The sequence below is a fragment of the Bombus impatiens genome, unplaced genomic scaffold (genome assembly GCF_000188095.3).
Source record: "Bombus impatiens unplaced genomic scaffold, BIMP_2.2 scf_0210, whole genome shotgun sequence".
NCBI classification, from domain to species: domain Eukaryota; kingdom Metazoa; phylum Arthropoda; class Insecta; order Hymenoptera; family Apidae; genus Bombus; species Bombus impatiens.
Window position 1 is genome coordinate 51,025 of NT_176629.1, and position 20,677 is coordinate 71,701.

The following is a 20,677-nucleotide window of genomic DNA, read 5'->3' on the forward strand; positions in this document are numbered from 1 at the left end:
CTCGTTGTAAATTGTCGTACATTTAGCAGACCAACTGATTACTATAATAAATCTAAAAATTTGAATTCATTTTCAATGCAAGTACTTTTATCGATATTTGACGTATCGAAAATTTTACTTTCTTATCAAAAGAATCCAATAAATTATTCATACGTTCTGTGTATAGGTCCACCCACACGCTGGTCCGCAGCAAGGAAATCGCCAGAATTGCGTATATATCGAAGTTTGCCGTCTCGTCATCAAGAATATCGGGAAATCATTAACAAGAATGAAATCGTAAAGTCCGTTGACAGAGAAACGTGGAATTCTGATGAAAAGGAAGCAGTTGCCAAGGATGCGAATGAACAGTTCGATGAAAGTAATAGTTGCACGAAAGACGACCCATGCAAAGATGCGATAACAAAAAACGAATCGATTTCTCTCGAAAAATTGACGTCACGAGTCGAAACTAACGAACGAACGAATGCGAAACGAATAGAAAAGCTGTTTAATAAACAGGAAGAGGAAGTGCTATCGTCGAATGCTATAAAAACGAAGAAAAACGACCGATCCGCTGCAACCACCAGCTGCAATAGAACAAAGATCGAAGAGCCAGACGAGACGACAGGTAGCCAAGAGCAAAATATACCAAGAATTTCATTGATAAAACCACCGAGAATATTGTCGAAGTTTATTTCACCAGAGATAAAATCTCCAATTAAACATGGAGATAGAAAATCGAATATCCCAATATTTAAAAGAAGCTGCAAGGAATTCGAAGACATTAGAAGCCCCCAAGAATCATCCAAACGTTCTCTCATCCCTCAAAGGTATTTATTCAATCACGGATTCAATCAAGGTTTCGATTATATAGGATTATATAGGAATCATTTCGAACAAAACAAAAATTTCGTTACACACCCATAGGAATCATCGAAATATTCTTCAAAAGTACCCCGATTTTCAGTGATTTTCAATCATAACCTAGGTATTATTTATGCGATTCGTCTGATAATTCACGTTCTGTTTAGTTTCAATGCAAGTAAAACTGTTCGAGAAATCGTTTCGACTAAAACAAAAATTGCAAAGTTAAGATTGTTAACGTTCAAAGGAAACGTGAAATTGTGTAATCGTGCGAGTTATTGACACCTGCTTAGTTTGCATCCCATCGTTTTGGAATTATAGTGGTGTCATATACTTTTTAGCGATTATTCTACTTAGAATATTTACGTGTTTATAAACAATATATGAAAACAAATTAGGGAAGCATCGGATATGAAATACTGAAACTCAACAATGATCGATTTAAGAAGTGAACTTAGATCAGTAGGAAACATGTCTTGAAAATAAAATGATAATAAAATAGCTTGAATAGAAATGTTTATATTCCCACAATTAATGCGCGATACTGAGAATGCTATCTTAAGAATTGATTTCTCAAAGGAAGAAATTGAACCGAAATAAGAGGGGCTCTACCGTACTTGAAAGTAACACATCCATGTTATAGATATCTATACATCATTGTAGATGTTACACATACAATAGATTATATTATTATATTACGTTATGCATCTTATTAAACAGCATTTGAATTTCTTCCAGATACCGAGGTAGTACCGACGACTTGCGTCGAAGTCGCGAGGACATAAGCTTACCTAGCCTGATCCCCAAACTGTTATCTCCAAAAAACAAGGAAGACCGACTAAAGCGCCAAGATAGCAAGGACGATATCCGCTGCGTATTCAAGTCTAACCGAAAAGAGTGGAAAGAAGAAACCCGAGCATCGTTCTTCAACCAATCGACAGGGAAGGAGGACTCTAAGTACGGCATTCGGCTATTCCGGCGGGACAACAGCCGCGAAGACGTGGGTAGGGAGAGCGCGAATTCAAATGCGAATAACGCGGCTGTTGCTGCAAAAGGAAAGCAAGCCGGGAAAGAGGAGAAGCAGGAGAGGACGGAGGAACGCGTGGGCGTCTCGACCACGTCGAAATCGAAGTCGACGGTACACGAACAAGGCAGGACGAGGGCACCGGACAGAGAGGGCAGTAAGGAAAGCCTCTATGGCAAGTCGTCGAGAAATGACGAGGAAGGGCCACGCGTGAACCAGCATGAGAGAGTGAAAGCCGAGGCGGCGGCCAACGAACAGACGATGCTCGACGTGGTCGTCACCGACGAGAAGCTGTTGGAAGAACAAGAAGGCGTGAAGAAAGGAGAAAAGGAGGCGAACAAAGAGGAAAACTTGATGGTCGAGGAGGCAGAAGCATTGGAGAACGATAAGAACACGGACTCTATGAAGGAGATCGCTGAAAGCCTGATCGAAAATTCCGAGGCCGATGTTACCGCGTTTGGAACGTATGACAGGAAAGATTCTGCATGTGGGAGGAAATCCGACGATTTTCAAGTGGTTAGTATCTGGTGGCTGTGTTACGAAGGATTTGGTAGTTTGAAGATTTGATTGAGTTTCAATTTATTGTATAATTCGAATGTTAATTAGATTCTTACGAGACTAATACTTTCAAATATTAATACATATTAAGTTGAGTATCGATCTAATTTTACTTTGCAACTGTATTCGATATAGGTACGTCGGAAGTTTTCAAAGGAGGAGTTTTCCAATCCTGATGATACGGACGATACTCCAAATAAACGTTGCTCCAGTGTAAGTTAACTATATTTTATGTATTTTGTCGTTGATTTTAATGTACTCATTTTAAAAGTATAGGTGTAGATGCATGAATAACGATTCTCATAATAATCGGAGGAAAACAATATATAAAGTGAGAGATAAAACTTATCTATATGTCGAACACTATTTCGTGTACAACATTTAACGGATAAGTATAAGTATGATTTAATGGATCACTATCTGAATCACGTGGTCTAGTTTATAATCATAGCGAAAGCAAATAGAAATTTATTTTTGTAATGGAACACGCACCTGAGAAATTTTGGAGTTGATAGTATTCAATAATATTTTATTATATAACATTTTATTATTAAATACTATAATATATTATTATTGAATATTATACAAAACAACTTTTTCCTGTACTCTTCATTATATAATACCTATATGTGGAATTACATGTCTACATAGCAATCAAGTTATAGTCAACAAAACGTGGCCATCGTTATTTTCAAACAGAGTGGTTTGTAAAATGCTTAAGTCACGCAAATAAATAAAGCAAACAGCGTTCATTATTTTTATAACATTTAAATAATTTTAATTCTACAACAGTATGTCCAATATTTTATGTATTAAAAATTGTTTCGTAAAGTTAAGGATCATTCACAAACGTTAACGTGTTTAGAAGATATAAAAAAAAGTTCAGATAGGACAGATGTAAAAACAAGAAAATTGTATGTAATTTCTAAATAACTCTTTCCAATTCTAACACAATTTTTCATTCTGGGCTAACATTCTATGGATATAGATTCTGCTTAAAAAATATATTTCTTATCAGAATTTCTTCCTCTACCATATAACATGGCTGTTTTATTTACAATTATTTATACTACTAAAAAATACTTAAATTGTTTGAATAATAATTAAAATTCTCTATCTTTGAGGATATTAAATGCGACACTACTCAGATTACTAATACATTACTTAAATAAAAAATATTCCGATTTGTACATAGCCATATTATTTCTTTTATAGACTTTTCTATTATTTATTATACTACAATATAGTAGAAATACAAACAAATACTGAATTCCTTACAGCACTTATCTCCGGAAGCAAGTCCACTGAGCACTAGATCGTCGAGATACAGCCCAAGGGAGAGTGAGAGCGAACCAACTCCTGCACTTCCACGGAAAACGGGTGACTCGTGCTCCGCGTCCCAAAGAATACGAGATGCGATTACAAGGACCAGAAGGGAATCTAATAGCACTAGATACGAGAGCAGCGGTAGCGAGAGTGTCAGGTGTGTGTAAATTGAATCACGCGACGCTTCAAGTCGCGAAATTTAATTTACCACTTAATTTACCGTATCTAACACGCACTTTGAATAATCAACTATTTACTACCGGAATAATCAATCATTAGCAAGTAGTGGCGGAAATTTCCACTCTTATACATGAATTAGAAATCGAACCAGTGAAAAGAATTTCAATAATTGCGGTGAAACGTAGTTCTACGTCTGAAGTGTCAGATTTTTAAGTCTAGCACATTTTCTTTGAATCTTTTGTCTTTGCTTCGAATAAAAGAAAGCTGAACCGTAGAGTTTCGTTTTATAAAGTTGTTGATATTTGAGAGACATGCAACTTTTCATTATTTTGTGTAAAAAGGTAAAAGCAATGTTAATACAAATTTTTTCAACGCGTACTTGAGTTTCTCAAATTTTCTATTTTAACATTAAATTACTATTATTTTAATATTAAACTATTTCCATATCGTATTTAGATAGAGATAATGTTACATGTATCAACAGTTGAAAAATTAGTATCTTTATTGTTAAGAGTTCATTTGAAAGAAAAGTGTATCAAGAATATCTGTGAAAATCGTGTTATAAGACAACTTATCAAACAGTGCAAAAATTATTTTTATAATTTTCGTTTCCAACAAAACCTGATATTGTGCTTCGACTAATCGAATTACTTTGTAAGTCATAACACATAGTTTTATATTTATTGAATTAGTAATAATATTATTAATATTAATATAAAACACTCGTTAAAAATAACATTAAATAAGTATTACTTATTTCGATAATTAATTAATTATCTTAATATATTTTTTAGATTTTCTGTAATACTTTTATTTTGTTTCTTCTTCCCGATTAGATTAAGTGAAACTGGTCTTCATGGATACGTGGAACTGGCTAGGAAAGTGAAGTTTTTCGGTGGAAACGGAAGTAGTGCGGTTCCGTCGACGATCGGAAGTGATGAAGTAGTGCAACGTGATAGCGCAACAAGTGCAGGTGAAGATGATCCTCACGACGATAATCATGGGAGAACAGGTCCCATTTCATCTCAAGGAAGAAGCATGCTTCGTAGAAGGCGACAGTTTGACGCTCAAGGTATGTAAACATGATCTTTTATTTATTTTCATTACCTGTATTATACTAACCTAATTTTTAATCCCGTTGTGCACGCATAATATCAAATTCTACATATGATTATTTGTGCAGATATGTAATATGTTTTTTTGTATCTTCATTTATTTTTGTAATATATTCCAGACAACTTAAAACATATGATAGATAATTATGAATATCAAGTGAAGTTTATACATAATAATTGAAAAGTATTATTACATATTACTAAAATATTTGAATATCACATATTGAATAAATAATTAAATATAAACAATTAATAGTTGATAAATATATTAATAAAATACTAGTCGTTAATGGAATGAAATTAATAAAATAAAGATACAGATTCATTCTGTAGCATTCTCCAGAATATACATATATGTTTTACTCTGTTTTGCGATAAGATATATTGAAATATTTTAGACAAGTGTATGCAGAACAAAATGAAAATTTAATAAAATTAATTTTTAATTTTAATATAGCTTCTCATGGTTAACTCAGTGTTTTATATTGATAATAATTTCCTCAATTTAAATCCATTTATATTAAAATAAATTATACAAGTCAATTGATTTGATATTCTAATAAACCATTATTTTATTAAGAAATATTTTCGTAGATAGTCTCCAAATAATATGTAGAATTTTAAATACATTTATTATAAAAATAGAACTTACATTCAATTCTAATGAGTTACCAATTATTTTCTTTCGACTGTCGTGTTATAACAATAAATTCTACCAGTAGTCAATGATTTCGAGCACAACATCATGTTTCTTGTTGTGCAGTAAGCAAAATTCACTAACAAAGAAACAAACGAAAGAATACGTAACGATGAAGAAGAAGAAACAACGATGAAATCTTTGCAACGCAAACAATGCGCGAAACAATTCATGTTTCTATAATTGAAAAGAATTGCACTTTGAATCTAAATAGCAGACTACTTTCTCGCGATTGTCAACAATAATCTTTTAGCGAACAATCGGGTATACAGGGTGAAGCGGAAGCAGGGTATGCAGAAAATTCGGCAAATTATACGTCGTATGTAATATCGATTTATACAGGGTGGTGGGTAACTGGTGGTACAAACGGAAAGGGGGTGATTCTACGCGAAAAAGGAAGTCGAAAATATAGAATAAAAATTTTTCGTTTGAGGCTTTGTTTTCGAGAAAATCGACTTTGAATTTTCACTCGGTACGCGTGCACTTTATCGCGTCTCGTTAGAACGAATCTCACTGTAGATCGTTGTCTCGATGGAAAAATTAAAAAAAAAATTTTTATTCTATATTTTCGACTTTTTTTTTCGCGCAGAATCACCACGTCTTACTAGCAAAAATATGCTTTATTTCATTCTTCTTATCTGTTTCTTCAAAGTAAAATTTCTTGGAGGTTATGTGAATCTTCATCTGCAGTTCTTAAAATTTGTTTGGTTAGTGTTTATATTAATATCATTGACTCTCCCTCACTAATCAAATGCATTAAATTATTTATGCAGTGAATTTTTGAACACATTAAAGATATAAGTATAATTTCATATGTCTTATATTTCTATGAAAATTATAATAGTATGCTGTATTGCAATTAATATGTACATTGCAATTAATTCTTTTTATTATATTATAACACTTATATGCACACTATAGATGAAATTTGAACGCATAAATCATTTAAAAATAAATAGTTAAAAAAATATTAATATATGGTTCTCCGTAACTAACACGCGGCAGGTAGCAAAATTGATCGGAAACTTCAGTTTATGCCGTTATGATACAGGTGTACAACAATCAATATAAATAAATTTAATTTTTGTTTTCAAATATTTATAATATAATATGAATATGGTACAAGCACTAGTATAATTATACAGGGTGGTTGGTAACTGATGGTACAAGCGGAAAGGGGGTGATTCTACGCAAAAGAAAGTCGAAAATATAGAATAAAAATTTTTCGTTTGAGGCTTTGTTTTCGAGAAAATCGACTTTGAATTTTCACTCGGTACGCGTGCACTTTATCGCGTCTCGTTAGAACGAATCTCACTGTAGATCGTTGTCTCGATGGAAAAATTAAAAAAAAAATTTTTATTCTATATTTTCGACTTCTTTTTTCGCGCAGGATCACCCCCTTTCCGCTTGTACCACCAGTTACCCACCACCCTGTATAAATCGATATTACATACGACGTATAATTTGCCGAATTTTCTTCAATTTCATCAATCACAACAGACTGTTAAGGGATGCTATAAACCAGAAGAACGACACAGAGAAACGCTATCGGTACTTGAACGCGAAATCGGTAGCGATTTGTTCATATTTGTATTCTATAGCTTCTTAAAAGGCATAACCATAACTAATAGTCGCAGTTCATACTAACTATCGTAGCAGCAAGTAACATTTCGCTTTCGTGCCTGTTTCCCCCCTATTCGAGTCTTTTACATACAGGGTGTTCAAAAATTACGTCATGTCTTTGACAGATGATTCTACACCTTCAAACGTAATATGACGATTTGAAATTCATGCTTGCTTTGAGACTTTTGTTCCTCGTGACGAGAACTGCACGATGTAATAACAAAATTTGGCTTTGAAATTGAAGGTCTCCATTGATCCCAGGATATAGAATCATCTGCCAGAGCCATACTTTTAAATACCCTGTACGTTAACATTCAAAGATGTATTCTAATCGAAGACCACAGGGTAAAATATTATAAGTAGCATTTTCTCAGTTTTATAAAACTTTAAAGTGCAGAACACTGTTAATTAATTGTATATTATCGATATCATATTTTTTTCTTTCTTTTTTTTGTTTCTTCATATAACCTTCAACTAGTAGTCTGTGGATTTTTATGCATTTATACAAAATTTGAAGATATAAAAATATATTTAATATACAAAAGCGTATAAGATATGAAGAATAGGGTATTCATTAGAATTTTAATCTGTCAATCAAGAGAAACGATTTAACTCGTCATTCGAGTAGTAATTTATGTACCTATTTAAAGATACCTACCTTTTCACGCGTAGTTTTAATTGTGCTACAAATAAGTTGTATCATATTACATCGCATTTACATTTGCAAGGTCTAAAACTGACTTAACTGAAGTTGATTTGTTTTTACTTTTATCAATGAATCTAATTAATGGACGTCACGGTTAACAAGTTAGTAGGTTAATAAGTAAAATAAATCTTCTATTTCTTTAGCCGTGCCCATAAAAACATAGATTTTCAAAAAAATCTGTAGTCTATTAAGTCAGAATATCACAATGAGTTTATTCTTCATAACCATTGTAGTTAGTATACAAACATAATAATAAAATGTTGTGATTCGATTAAATTTATTTTTAATAGTTATTATACAAATAATTGCCAAACTTTCTACAACAAATAGTAAATATACAGTGCTGTGAATAATTATAGACTCAAACACCTCAAATTGGATGCTATAGGAAATCAGGGGATATTACATGACGGATTATTGGCCGTCATAACAGAAATTGAAACCAAAAAGGCATTCTTCAGCGAGATAAATGCTCTTATTCATACAGTTACCGCTAGAAAAATGTGGTTTCAAGATTTTGGAAATTTCATTATTATCGTGGCTAGCATCGAGACTCAATTCGATCGAGAACCTGTGGAAAATTTTAGCAATAAAAGTTTACGATCAGGGGAAGCCACCTATGGAAAACATCATTAAAAAAAAATAAAATCCGCGTGGCCGGATACTCAAAATGAAACTTTAAATAAGATAATGTACAGTATATCTAACAAATTAACAGAAGAAATAAAAAATAAAGGAAAATCCGCTAAATGTTAGACGAAAACGTAACAACGTTAACATTGAGTTTATACTTGTTCACAGTCAGAAACGCAATTGTGAGAGAAAATTTAATTTTTCCTAGACTCCAAAAGAAGAAAATTTTTGTTTGTTGTATTTTCAATTTTGTTTTGTATTATATGTAATTGTATAAACGATTTTGTCAATTTTTGTTTTAATATTATGAAAAATCTAAAAGTAGAGTTGAGTTTATAATTATTCACGGTACGGTATGTAGTAGTAAAGATATGTTCTATATCATACCGCAAAATTTGATACAGTGTAAAAATCAATATCTATAACAAATTTAATTGTTTTCACTATAAATCCTATCACAATTTATAATACTATTTTAAACTACCATAAAAACAATGTTTAGTAAATTATATAGTATATCGTAAAATTTTATAATATACTGGGTGGTTGGTAAGTGGTGGTACAAGCGGAAAGGGGGTGATTCTATGCGAAAAAAGAAGTCGAAAATATAGAATAAAAATTTTTTTTTTAATTTTTCCATCGAGACAACGATCTACAGTGAGATCCGTTATAACGAGACGTGATAAAGTGCGCGCGTACCGAGCGGAAATTCAAAGTCGATTTTCTCGAAAACGAAGCCTCAAACGAAAAATTTTTATTCTATATTTTCGACTTCTTTTTTCGCATAGAATCACCCCCTTTCCGCTTGTACCACCACTTACCAACCACCCAGTATATTATAAAATTTTACGATATACTATATAATTTACTAAACATTGTTTTTATGGTAGTTTAAAATAGTATTATAAATTGTGATAGGATTTATAGTGAAAACAATTAAATTTGTTATAGATATTGATTTTTACACTGTATCAAATTTTGCGGTATGATATAGAACATATCTTTACTACTACATACCGTACCGTGAATAATTATAAACTCAACTCTACTTTTAGATTTTTCATAATATTAAAACAAAAATTGACAAAATCGTTTATACAATTACATATAATACAAAACAAAATTGAAAATACAACAAACAAAAATTTTCTTCTTTTGGAGTCTAGGAAAAATTAAATTTTCTCTCACAATTGCGTTTCTGACTGTGAACAAGTATAAACTCAATGTTAACGTTGTTACGTTTTCGTCTAACATTTAGCGGATTTTCCTTTATTTTTTATTTCTTCTGTTAATTTGTTAGATATACTGTACATTATCTTATTTAAAGTTTCATTTTGAGTATCCGGCCACGCGGATTTTATTTTTTTTTAATGATGTTTTCCATAGGTGGCTTCCCCTGATCGTAAACTTTTATTGCTAAAATTTTCCACAGGTTCTCGATCGAATTGAGTCTCGATGCTAGCAGTAAATTTAAAATTCAAAATGTATACATATAAACTATAGTAGTAGAAAATAATATTTCTATAATATGTAAGTACCTTTAGCATGATCTTTAATAATACACAAATACATTAGTTCTCTTAATAGGTAATTTTTTATAATGTACTAATTCCATACAGAAATAAATGTTATTTTTAATTATTAATGCATCGTGAATTTACATAATTTTATCAAATTCAGATATTAATACTACGAGTCGATCGAATTATTCAAATATTTATGGACGACAATGTATGTACTATTATGCAGCATACAAGAAGTATGATACATGCAGGATCAACATGAATGTAAATGAAAGTTTGATCCTTTTGTTCCAACATTGTACTTGAAGCAACGGCATTAATATGTAAGTCGAAATAGAACTGATTATGTTTGTGAATGTATGTCCTAATCCGTGATATTATAACATACTTCTAACGAATTACGATCATGTGAAAGATATCGGTGTAATACTTAGATAGGAATTTTAACGAAAGTAGAAACATTATCTCTCGGTGGCTTCGAAACTGTGCTTTACATGTAGAGTAACACGCGTCAATTCTCCTAACGGCTTTATATAATTGCATTGACTTATAATCTATCTTTGCTCATTTTAGACGTTAATAGGGTCTCCTCTATGAACAAGAAATTTGACTAAAAAAGAAAATTAAGTAGCCTTCTGTAAAAGGAGCTCATAAGAGAAAATAAAGAATTGAATAAATTATGTTGGAAATTTAATTCTAATTTTTTAATATTATCTGCCTTTGAAGTGATAGTTCTAATAGCTTTTGAAAAATTTTGTTTACTTGCAATTTAACGTCGCATTAACTACAAGGTTGTTAATATTTTATATGTGTATCTATTGCTCAGTATTCCTATACGGATATAAGATCATAAACAATTCTACCCTAAAACAATTTAATAAATTTTTTCTCCTTTTTAATCTGAGCTTTATGTCGCGAATAAATTTCGTTTCGTGTATAAAACGCTTAACAGTCCAAGTTTTAAATAACCACGTCCCTTCATTATGTAAATATAAAAATTATATTGTTAAAAAATTTGAAAAATTTCGTTTACTGAACAATTAAATTTCAAACTTCTCAATATGTATGTTTATTATTTTAAAATATTGTACAGATATAAGAATGCTACATTGGCGAAGAATTTAGAGTTTAATTTCAAATTTATTTCATTCATTCAAATGTATACAAACTTTGAAATATCTTTTCCGTATACCCATTCCACATAACTAAAAACACACATTACCGACGTGTCTGCCAGCAACACCACCACGGTTTTGTATTTCAATAAGCCTATCGATTATCGAAACCATTGGCATACTAGCCCGTATGAAACCAGTCGGAGTTCTCTCTGAAACCCGCGAACGCCAGGACAGTATTATCAGCGTAGCCAGTGCGGTATCGTTTCCGTATCAGAGTTCAAACACGAAATTGTTGATAAGAAAAATGTTATTCGCCGTCCCTGTCAGTGAACGTGCAAAAGATACGTAACATATATAAACACGCGATCTGAAATAACAGATACTCGCTCGAAACGACCACTTACTAAATTGTCCAGCGAGCAATAGAATCTTTCGATGTTAAATTGAAATTTATTTAATTGCAATAACAAAAGAATATCGTCTTTTTTAATAAAATATGATTTCTGAAATTAAAATTGCCTGAAACGAAATACGTAAGATATTTGGAAATTTGAGGTTTAATTGTGTGAATGAAATAAAATTATATTAAATATGTTTAATTCTCTTTTTTTTTTAATAGAATTGTTATATCTGTACGAGAGTTTAAAATAACAAACGCGCACGCTGAAAAGACATATAGAAACATTTTTAAGTTTAACTGTTAATTACAATTTTCGATCGATAATGGAGAAAAATTCAACGTACTCGAAACAAAATCCACGTCCCGTTGTTCCTATGCTTTTCGCCCTCGAGTTCGCATGATATAAGCACGAACAAACGGCCGAGTTGAATGCAAATCACGCGTTTCACGGTGTGAGATATCCATCCTATCTGGAGGGACGAACATCCTGCAAACATGGATGTGAGAAGAATATGCCAACTATTAATCACGGTCTTCGTGTCCATGTATTTCTTGCTCTTCTACGCCGGGATCGCTGTTTTTCTCTATTTTCTGTGGATAGGCTAGCCTAGCCACGAAGGTAGTCGCGTGTTCAATGTACAGAATTCCTTGAAAATCGCGCAGAGGAATCTTCTTTTCGATTTAAATGGATGTTCTTTGAAACGAAAAGAGAAAAAGAAACTAAATAGAAACGAATCTGGGACTCTAGGATTTTATGCAGTTTCATTGAGAAAAAGTAGATCAGCGATTATATCACGAGTTAAAGTGTCATTGCGTCCCTCGTTTCTTTCTTCGCCTCATTATAATTTATTCCGAGTCATTGGCTGTGATTTCTTCGATTTCTTTCTTTCAATTGGCTCTGTAGAAAATTTCATGTGAAAATAAGAAATAGTGTCTTTAGCTGTAGAATCGCATACTGTTATTGTGTCTATTTCCACTGTAACAACTAGGTATATTTTGAGATGTACGTTGCGACTCTTTCTACCTCTTTGTTACGGAATTTTCCCGAAAACATGACAAAGCGGTATCACAGAAAAAATAATGTCATTAAACGTAAGTTCGTTTATTCGATTCGTATGAGCTTATTTCATCGTATCGTTCATCGCAGATTTCTCCCATATTTTTTCTTTTGTCATTTCTTTGAAATATATGATAATATTATTATATAAAATAATATGAGATATAATCCACATCATAGGATGGTTTATTGTGCATATTGCATCTAATATATTTCAAGGCATTCATTATGATTCTCTATATTTCGTTGTTACAATAGCTTCTCTAAACTAGTACCAAAACACAAGGTTAACTTTATTAAACCATAGAATGTTTGTATGGTATTTATTTCAATACATTTATTGATCATGTTTTCTATATTCATATCTTCGACTGTTTCTTTGAAATATTTTACGTAAGAATGCAAGATACGTATTGTCCAATTATCTGAAATACGTAATACTACTATCATTCTATGCTTGCATTATCCATTCGACGTCAACAAAGCTGTAGTTGTACTTTTCCCATAACAGAATAAGATTTGCTAAATCAGGCAATATTAATATATACATATAATATATGTTATATTATATCAAAAAGTTCGCTATAATTTCTTTTTCCGTGTTTCAATGAAATCCTGAGTAGTACGTAAGATTTATTTATAATATATAGCAATAAATAATGTATATATCGATTATAAAATGATTTATTATGCTTGCATTTTAATATATTCTAATAAATTTTCGTATTTCAATAGTTTTTCTTGAATCGCACCAAAATGGCATCACATAAAACACTATAAAATTAGTTTATTATCCATTACTTTATTATCCTATGTACATTACCCTTACTTCTCCGTTATAAATATAACTATTATTTTAATATTATGTATCATTATTATGTTTAATTATTTTATATAATTATATATATAATTATGTATAATTGTACGTACAATTATCGTATCTATAATTCCTTGCACTTCTTTCTCATCATTCTCCGAAAAATCACAACAGCGTCTCATCAGGGTTCAGACGACGGCATTGACTATAAAACGGTTTACCACGATTTCATCAAAGGGAACTCGTATAATTAGGAAAATTCTGATAATATAATATTATCATAGAACACGTTCGTCTGAAAACAGACTTTGCCTGAAAACGTGAGAACAGTACGCCCACTTATAATCCGCTTTTAATTAATTAACAGCACCATCGGATAATGCTTCTGTCGGTTACAAGGAATAGGAGGAAACCCGGTGTCTCGATTGTTTCCTTTCGTGCGGCAGACGCAAATTTTTGTTTTGTAATATATATATATACGTGTGTACGTACACGTAGAAACGTGGAGAGCTGGCTTTTGAGCGCGGGAGAAGCAAGCGAGCAAGCAGGTGAGACGAAGCGAAGAGGGGCTGAGGGAAACAGCATAGAAATAATAGTATAACAACGTTCTCTGTATCGCACTATAGTCCGCTCACCTGCGACGCTTATACAAGGTGTCACGAACTCATCGTATAGTCGCCGTCGTTGCTAACATTTTTGTTTGCTTTCTGCGTATTTCATAAATTCTTACATTCTTTCTCTTTATTTTCTACGTATTATAATTATACACTATACGTTCTTATTTTCTGCTTAAATTTGAATTTCTAGAAATTTTCTTTGCGTAGACAGAAGATCTCGGAAACTGTTCTTTGTAGAATTTTCGTCTTCTACGCTCCTAGTAGGTTTTTACGTCTCTTGTTTTATTTCTTTTTGCTTCGTAACTTTTGTAATTATATTTTGCGTTTAATTTATTATTTCGAGAAATTTGATCTTCTTTTGAGATTTTCTTTGCAGAGATGTAAGATTGGAGGAATTCGTGAACTTCTACCTTTTTCTTTCCATTTCATGTGCATTGTAATTGCATGTTGCACATTTTTATTCTGTGCAAGTATATTTAAATCAAAATTTCAAGGATTTTGCTTGATTTTGAAAGTTACATTGGGAAGATTTTTATTGTGTTTATTCGTATGGCAAAGAAAAAGATAACAAGTGAAACTAAAATTTTTATACCGTGTCTTAAACATTCTCGAATTGTTACACATGGATTTATGTATTTCTTTATCTAACCGTGCTATAATATAAACTGTAATATAAATATACCGTTCTGTATAAAATAAATAAGAATTTAAATATATCGCAAAGATAAATAAGGAAGTAAAATTGAAAATGACACTTGCAAAATTATTTGTTATCGTTTAAGTAGTCTATAATAAATATTTTATTTTGTTTTCTATATAACGCCAAGGTTATTTTCATTATTGTTTCCAATAATTGATATTGAGCCGAAAATTAAAATGCGACGTGTAACATTTAAACTGTTTTTCTACTAAATTAAATATAACGTCGCTGTATTAATTTACATTTTAAATATTGTACAGGATATCAAAATTAGAGATATTGCAAGCGGACTTATTATTGCGAAATATGGTTGTCTTATTCCATCTTTTGCCCAAAATTGAAGAAGACTTAATTAAATATGCATATTTACACCTGAATCAAATATTACATAAAAAATTGGAATTGGAATTACTGTCAAAACTTTCTTATCTTTTAAACAAGATTGATAATTTATAATCTTGATTTCAATTAAATGAACGACGCGATATAATTAACCTTCTACGACGCTGCATAACTTAAAAATACATCTGTATAGCTATATTTAAATATATCTATATATTCTATATATTCTAGTGCTATATCATTGCGCCAATGCAATACTAATGCAATACTAAGCAATCTAATCAGAGCAATTATTGATTTCTATTTTTCTAACAAAAGTGAAAACGTAAAATATTACTAGACTGCAGATATTTGTACAATTTCATATTTTTGAGAAAACATAATTAAAGAAATGAAAGGTAAATGTTACTAAATATTATAACAAGTACTTTACTTTCGACGTTTCATATATTTCTACTATTATATGTATTGTGTGTATTTTTGAGTAGTAAATTAAAATCGTTTTTTTTTTTTTTTTTAATTTTAAGTTACATTTTACCATAAATGTATATATAAATATTCTCAGACTGAGTACTAAATTATCTATTACATAAGAAATCAAAGTTAAGAAGACGCAATTGAATTCATTATCCCCTAATTTTCTTCCTTCTCGTACATTTTTACAAACTCTTGCAATGAGACGGTCAAAAAATACTAGTCAATCATATACCATCGATATCAATCGCGATTGCTCAAACTAAACTCCAACTCTAAAGCTGCTTTTTTTTTCTTTTCCTCGGTTTAGTTAGTTATTCGGTGTTGGTCAAGGTAAATGAGATAAAAGCAGCGGCGTATTAATCGCGGCTGTCAACTGTGGGGCATTATTATCGTCGCTCTTCACGGACGCGGATGCCACGGTCGAGCGAATGTTGTTCCAGCTACATTCGCTACGCACCACCCGGTGTACATATAATATACACTATAACGACGCCACTATAGAGATTGTTCGGTGCCGTAGTAAGGTAGTGACCGATGCTGTGGGATTCAGGTGTGCCTCACGGCTCACGGTACAAACGCTCTCAGTTTAGCGGCGGTAGCCCACGCGAATCGCTAGTGCTTTCTTTGACAGTGTATCGTTTGCCTCGAAACGATGACGAAAACCCGAGAGTCCGTAATGGTTTCTATCGCGGTACGTTGCCATCGGTCCTCGCGAACTTTCCAAACAGTTCTGTGACAAAAGTTCGTGAACTTGATTAGTGTGTGCCACAGGTGCGCAACGCCGGATCACCACCGATCGTTGCAAGGGAAACCAGCGGCCGGAGAAGCCCCTGACAACGAGAATTAACGCCCAGGGAATTGTAAACAGAGTGATACTCGTGGTTCCACACGATCTTGCCTGGTACGACCAGCATCGGTACTTACATGTAATACGCGATTAATATTTACTGTTAGTTTGGCGATTCTTGAAGATTTTTTGTAATTTTTCGACACCGTGTATAGATTGGATTTACGTGGAGTTAAATTTGATAGCCTCGAACGAAAGGATTTTTATAGCGTCGCGTTTCTTTAAAGCTTCTTTTGTTCAGGACTACTTACTTTCCGTTTTGGATGCGTCAAATTAAAAGTTGCGAGTCCTTGAACGTTCTTAATTGTTAACTGATATTATCGCACCCTTGATAGTCTCGATAGCTCGGGTTACATTTAAGTTTGGATTAGGAAATTTTGAGATATTTTTAATTTCGACTTCAAATAGGATAATATATTGGACTAGTGTAATATTTAATTTTTGTAACTTCATCCTATGGCGTTGTTTGGATTATTTTTTTATCCAATATTATTTCTCTATTCTTAATAAATTACTTTAGTTTACGAAAACTATAAAAAGATCAAAACTGATGTGCGTGATTTTTCTTTTCAATTTTAAGCATAAAAATTGCCTTTAAAAATCTTTCTATATATTCAAATGAGAGCAGTACACAGAGGATAATTCAAAGATCTTAGTAAGGTTAATACGATAATGATATAATTAGGTATATCGTTATATATCTTTTAGAATAATTCTAATTCGTATTTTATACTCGGCGCAATAAATTTCATTTACATAATTTTCGTCGCGTAAAACACAGAATATAAAACTCACATTAAAATTAAGTATAATGGGGTCCTGTGTAATCTGTAAAGCCAAAGATAATTATATCCCGCGTTATACGAATCCGTTCATATTTGCGTGTTCAAATATTTCTTTCGCTTTATCTCCTTAACCATTTCACTCTCATTGTTATTTTCCAAATCGCGTTACGCGGGGGCAATAGCAATTTTCTACATTTTCTTTTACTGCAATTAAACTCTTGTGGTTTACCTACTATGCAGCAATATATCATCGAGGGTTAAGGTAATGTTCTCAATGGTAGGATAACATTCACCGAGTTGAAGCAGTAAAAAAGACTCAATTAGTATACGTGTAATCTTATGCGATACTATTTAGAATTCGTATGATCACGGTGCATGAGATTAAGCAAATAATGAATACGACGGAGAATTGTCGACAATTTTAGTGTAACGCGTTCTATCTTGGAAGATTTTTAACGACCTAGCAAAATTCGGAGCGGAAAAAGATGGAATGCGGAGATAGAGGGAATTAATTGTAACATATAAACGCACGTGAGGAGAGGTAACATAGCAAGTTATTCTTTATTCCACAAAAGTAGGCTATTTTCAGTGTATTATTGCTACCGATGAGAAAAAATATCAGTCTTACCGAGCGCCTTCTAATTGCATTTTGCTTACATTTTTCTATTAATTCGTCCATCACTCCGAAATTCAAAATAATAAGTCTTCGTTCAAATCATTCCAAGATATCTTTTACTTCGTCCATTATTAAAACAACTAAAATTACATATTTTCGATCATTCATAAATTGCCAACGATATAGCAACAAGATGTAGCGCTAAATTTAGCACACGATTCGCAGGAATACCTTAGACGGTCATTTACATTTCCACCAATGAGAAATGTCGTACTCGCGAGTTTCTCAACCAGTGTCAGCAAGTCCAATGCGTTTTTCTTCGTTGTTAACTACCATTAGAGGTTCGAATGATCTGCTTTTCATTCTCACATCCATATCCATTCATAATTCATTTACGACGCTTGCCCCTTCCTTTCTTCTTTGCTCCTTATTGTTCCTTTATTTCCTCGTAATTGTTTCCATATTCTGGTGTCTCATGCACGCGGATCTGAACGCAAGCATTCATGTTGGAATCTGAACATGGTCACAGGACGTGGAGAATCATATGCACGTGGACAAATATTAATTCGTGCCATTGACCAGGTAATTCATCAGTGCGTAAAAAGCGGACACTGAATGTGTCAGCAGTGTACAACAATGTTCAGTTCTTCTTGTTGTCTCTCGTCGCGTCAATCACCAACTCCACGGTGTCGTCTTTATCTATTGTGAGAAATCAAGAAGTAAAATAAAAACACATACATGCACCGGTTATGTCTATCCTAGTGTTACGTGGATTGTGCGAAGTTGCAATCGCGACGATCGATATAGAGGATCGTGGTCTAAGAAATTTAAACAAATATGGATTTAGTGAGTTTCTGGAAAATTACGAGATTTCATTCTCTGAGATACAATGTTAAAAACTTAGAAACTTGTCTATCTTGATGTAAGTGCAACTAGTTTTTAGTTCTTGTTATTTTGTATTAAAAGGAAATTTATCTTTTTATTAAAACTCGGAGATTAGTTTCTAAAATTTCTTTTAAATTAGGTAACTGTTTATAATTATTATAGGTTTTATAATTATAGTTTTATCGCTGTTAGAACAGATCGATGTGTTTAAAACAATTTGCAGTTATAACGTTTGATTTAAATTTTTGAACATGAAGTGAATCTATTTTAAAATTCAAGGAAACAGATCCTATATTTTAGTTCTTCTTCGGTTCATTCGTTAATAACTTGCTTTCCTTGGTATGGAACAAGATAATTATCTCAATGAAAATAACTTTTACAACCAGATAAACATAGATCTTTAATTGGTATTGTGATTTTTATAAACATTATTCCATGAGCATAAACGACAGAATCGAGAAGGAGCTATCTTCAGTGAAAGGGAACAAGAAAACGTATTCGGTTAAACGAATTTATTTCATTCAGTCTCCTATCATGTTTTAGAATTTTTGCAATTCACTATATTAAGTGACACTTAATAAACGCGATATGTAGTTGGAATAATTGTGTATCAAACATATTATATTTATTATTGTTCCGTTCGGAACATACAAAACAGTATGAGGTCTTCGTCGGTAAACTTGTAGCGCAATCGCGAAGAAAGAATATTTTTGACTGGGAATTTTAAAATATTAGGAGAGTAATAAACAGCGTGTCCTCTAGAATTTACACAAATTTGATATATCCAAACGGTACTTTAGAAATATGTAACAATACGAGTCCAACTTCTCGATCTGGAGGAATACAGGAACTTTACCGAAAAGCCGATCACTTCTTGTTCCTGAGTTACAACCCATGTTACACTTTACTATGTATTAGTTAAGTATCAAGGAACAAATTATAAGGGAACATTGAGAACAAAAATTAAGATTATACTGTAAAGTATTTAGTCTATTTTGTTAAAAGAAACATTTAACAAGCAAAAAGTACAATATGTTTATAATAATGAAAATAATTTTTAATAAACAGCAAATAATTATATTTCTAGTATAATTAAAAGTAGAATATACAGGGTGGTTGGTAACTGGTGATACAAACGGAAAGGGGGTGATTCTACGCGAAAAAAGAAGTCGAAAATATAGAATAATAATTTTTGGTTTGAGGCTTCGTTTTCGAGAAAATCGACTTTGAATTTCCGCTCGGCACGCGTGCACTTTATCACGTCTCGTTATAACGGATCTCACTGTAGATCGTTGTCTCGATGGAAAAATTAAAAGAAAAATTTTTATTCTATATTTTCGACTTTTTTTTGGTGTAGAATCACCCCCTTTCCGCTTGTTCCACCAGTTACCAACCACCCTGTATACAGAGTTTCTTATCTCAGAGTATCTGTTACAAAGCTATATCTTGATAATGATTAATAATGTGAAAAAACGGTACAGGGATAAATTGTTTGGTTCTGTGGCACGCGTATTATAGACTAACTCGTTTTATCAACGTCGTTATACCTTTCAAGATCATTTTTTTTTTTTTTTCATAGAACCTTATATCTTTTGTTTGATATCCTTTCAGAGCATAAAGGAACAAATTCATCGATCTTACAAACCATATTTCAATTCACATATTTTGAACGTACCAGAATTGTTTCCGTACAATTCGTTTGTTATGGAAAAATCATGCATCAAGTAAAAAATAAATACTAGTCAACGATCGTGTTGTAAACATGAGAATATGATTCAGAGGTTATGC

General features: G+C 32.2%; 1 protein-coding gene across 1 annotated transcript in view; it reads left to right on the forward strand.

The window, feature by feature from the left end:
- Window positions 1-20,677, forward strand: part of LOC100750145 — an 80,034-nt gene that overhangs the window by 7,911 nt on the left and 51,446 nt on the right. The window contains 5 exon segments of the mRNA XM_024366314.2: window positions 167-809; window positions 1,582-2,383; window positions 2,561-2,638; window positions 3,706-3,908; window positions 4,768-5,003. Of these exon segments, the coding sequence (XP_024222082.1) occupies window positions 167-809; window positions 1,582-2,383; window positions 2,561-2,638; window positions 3,706-3,908; window positions 4,768-5,003 (1,962 nt within the window).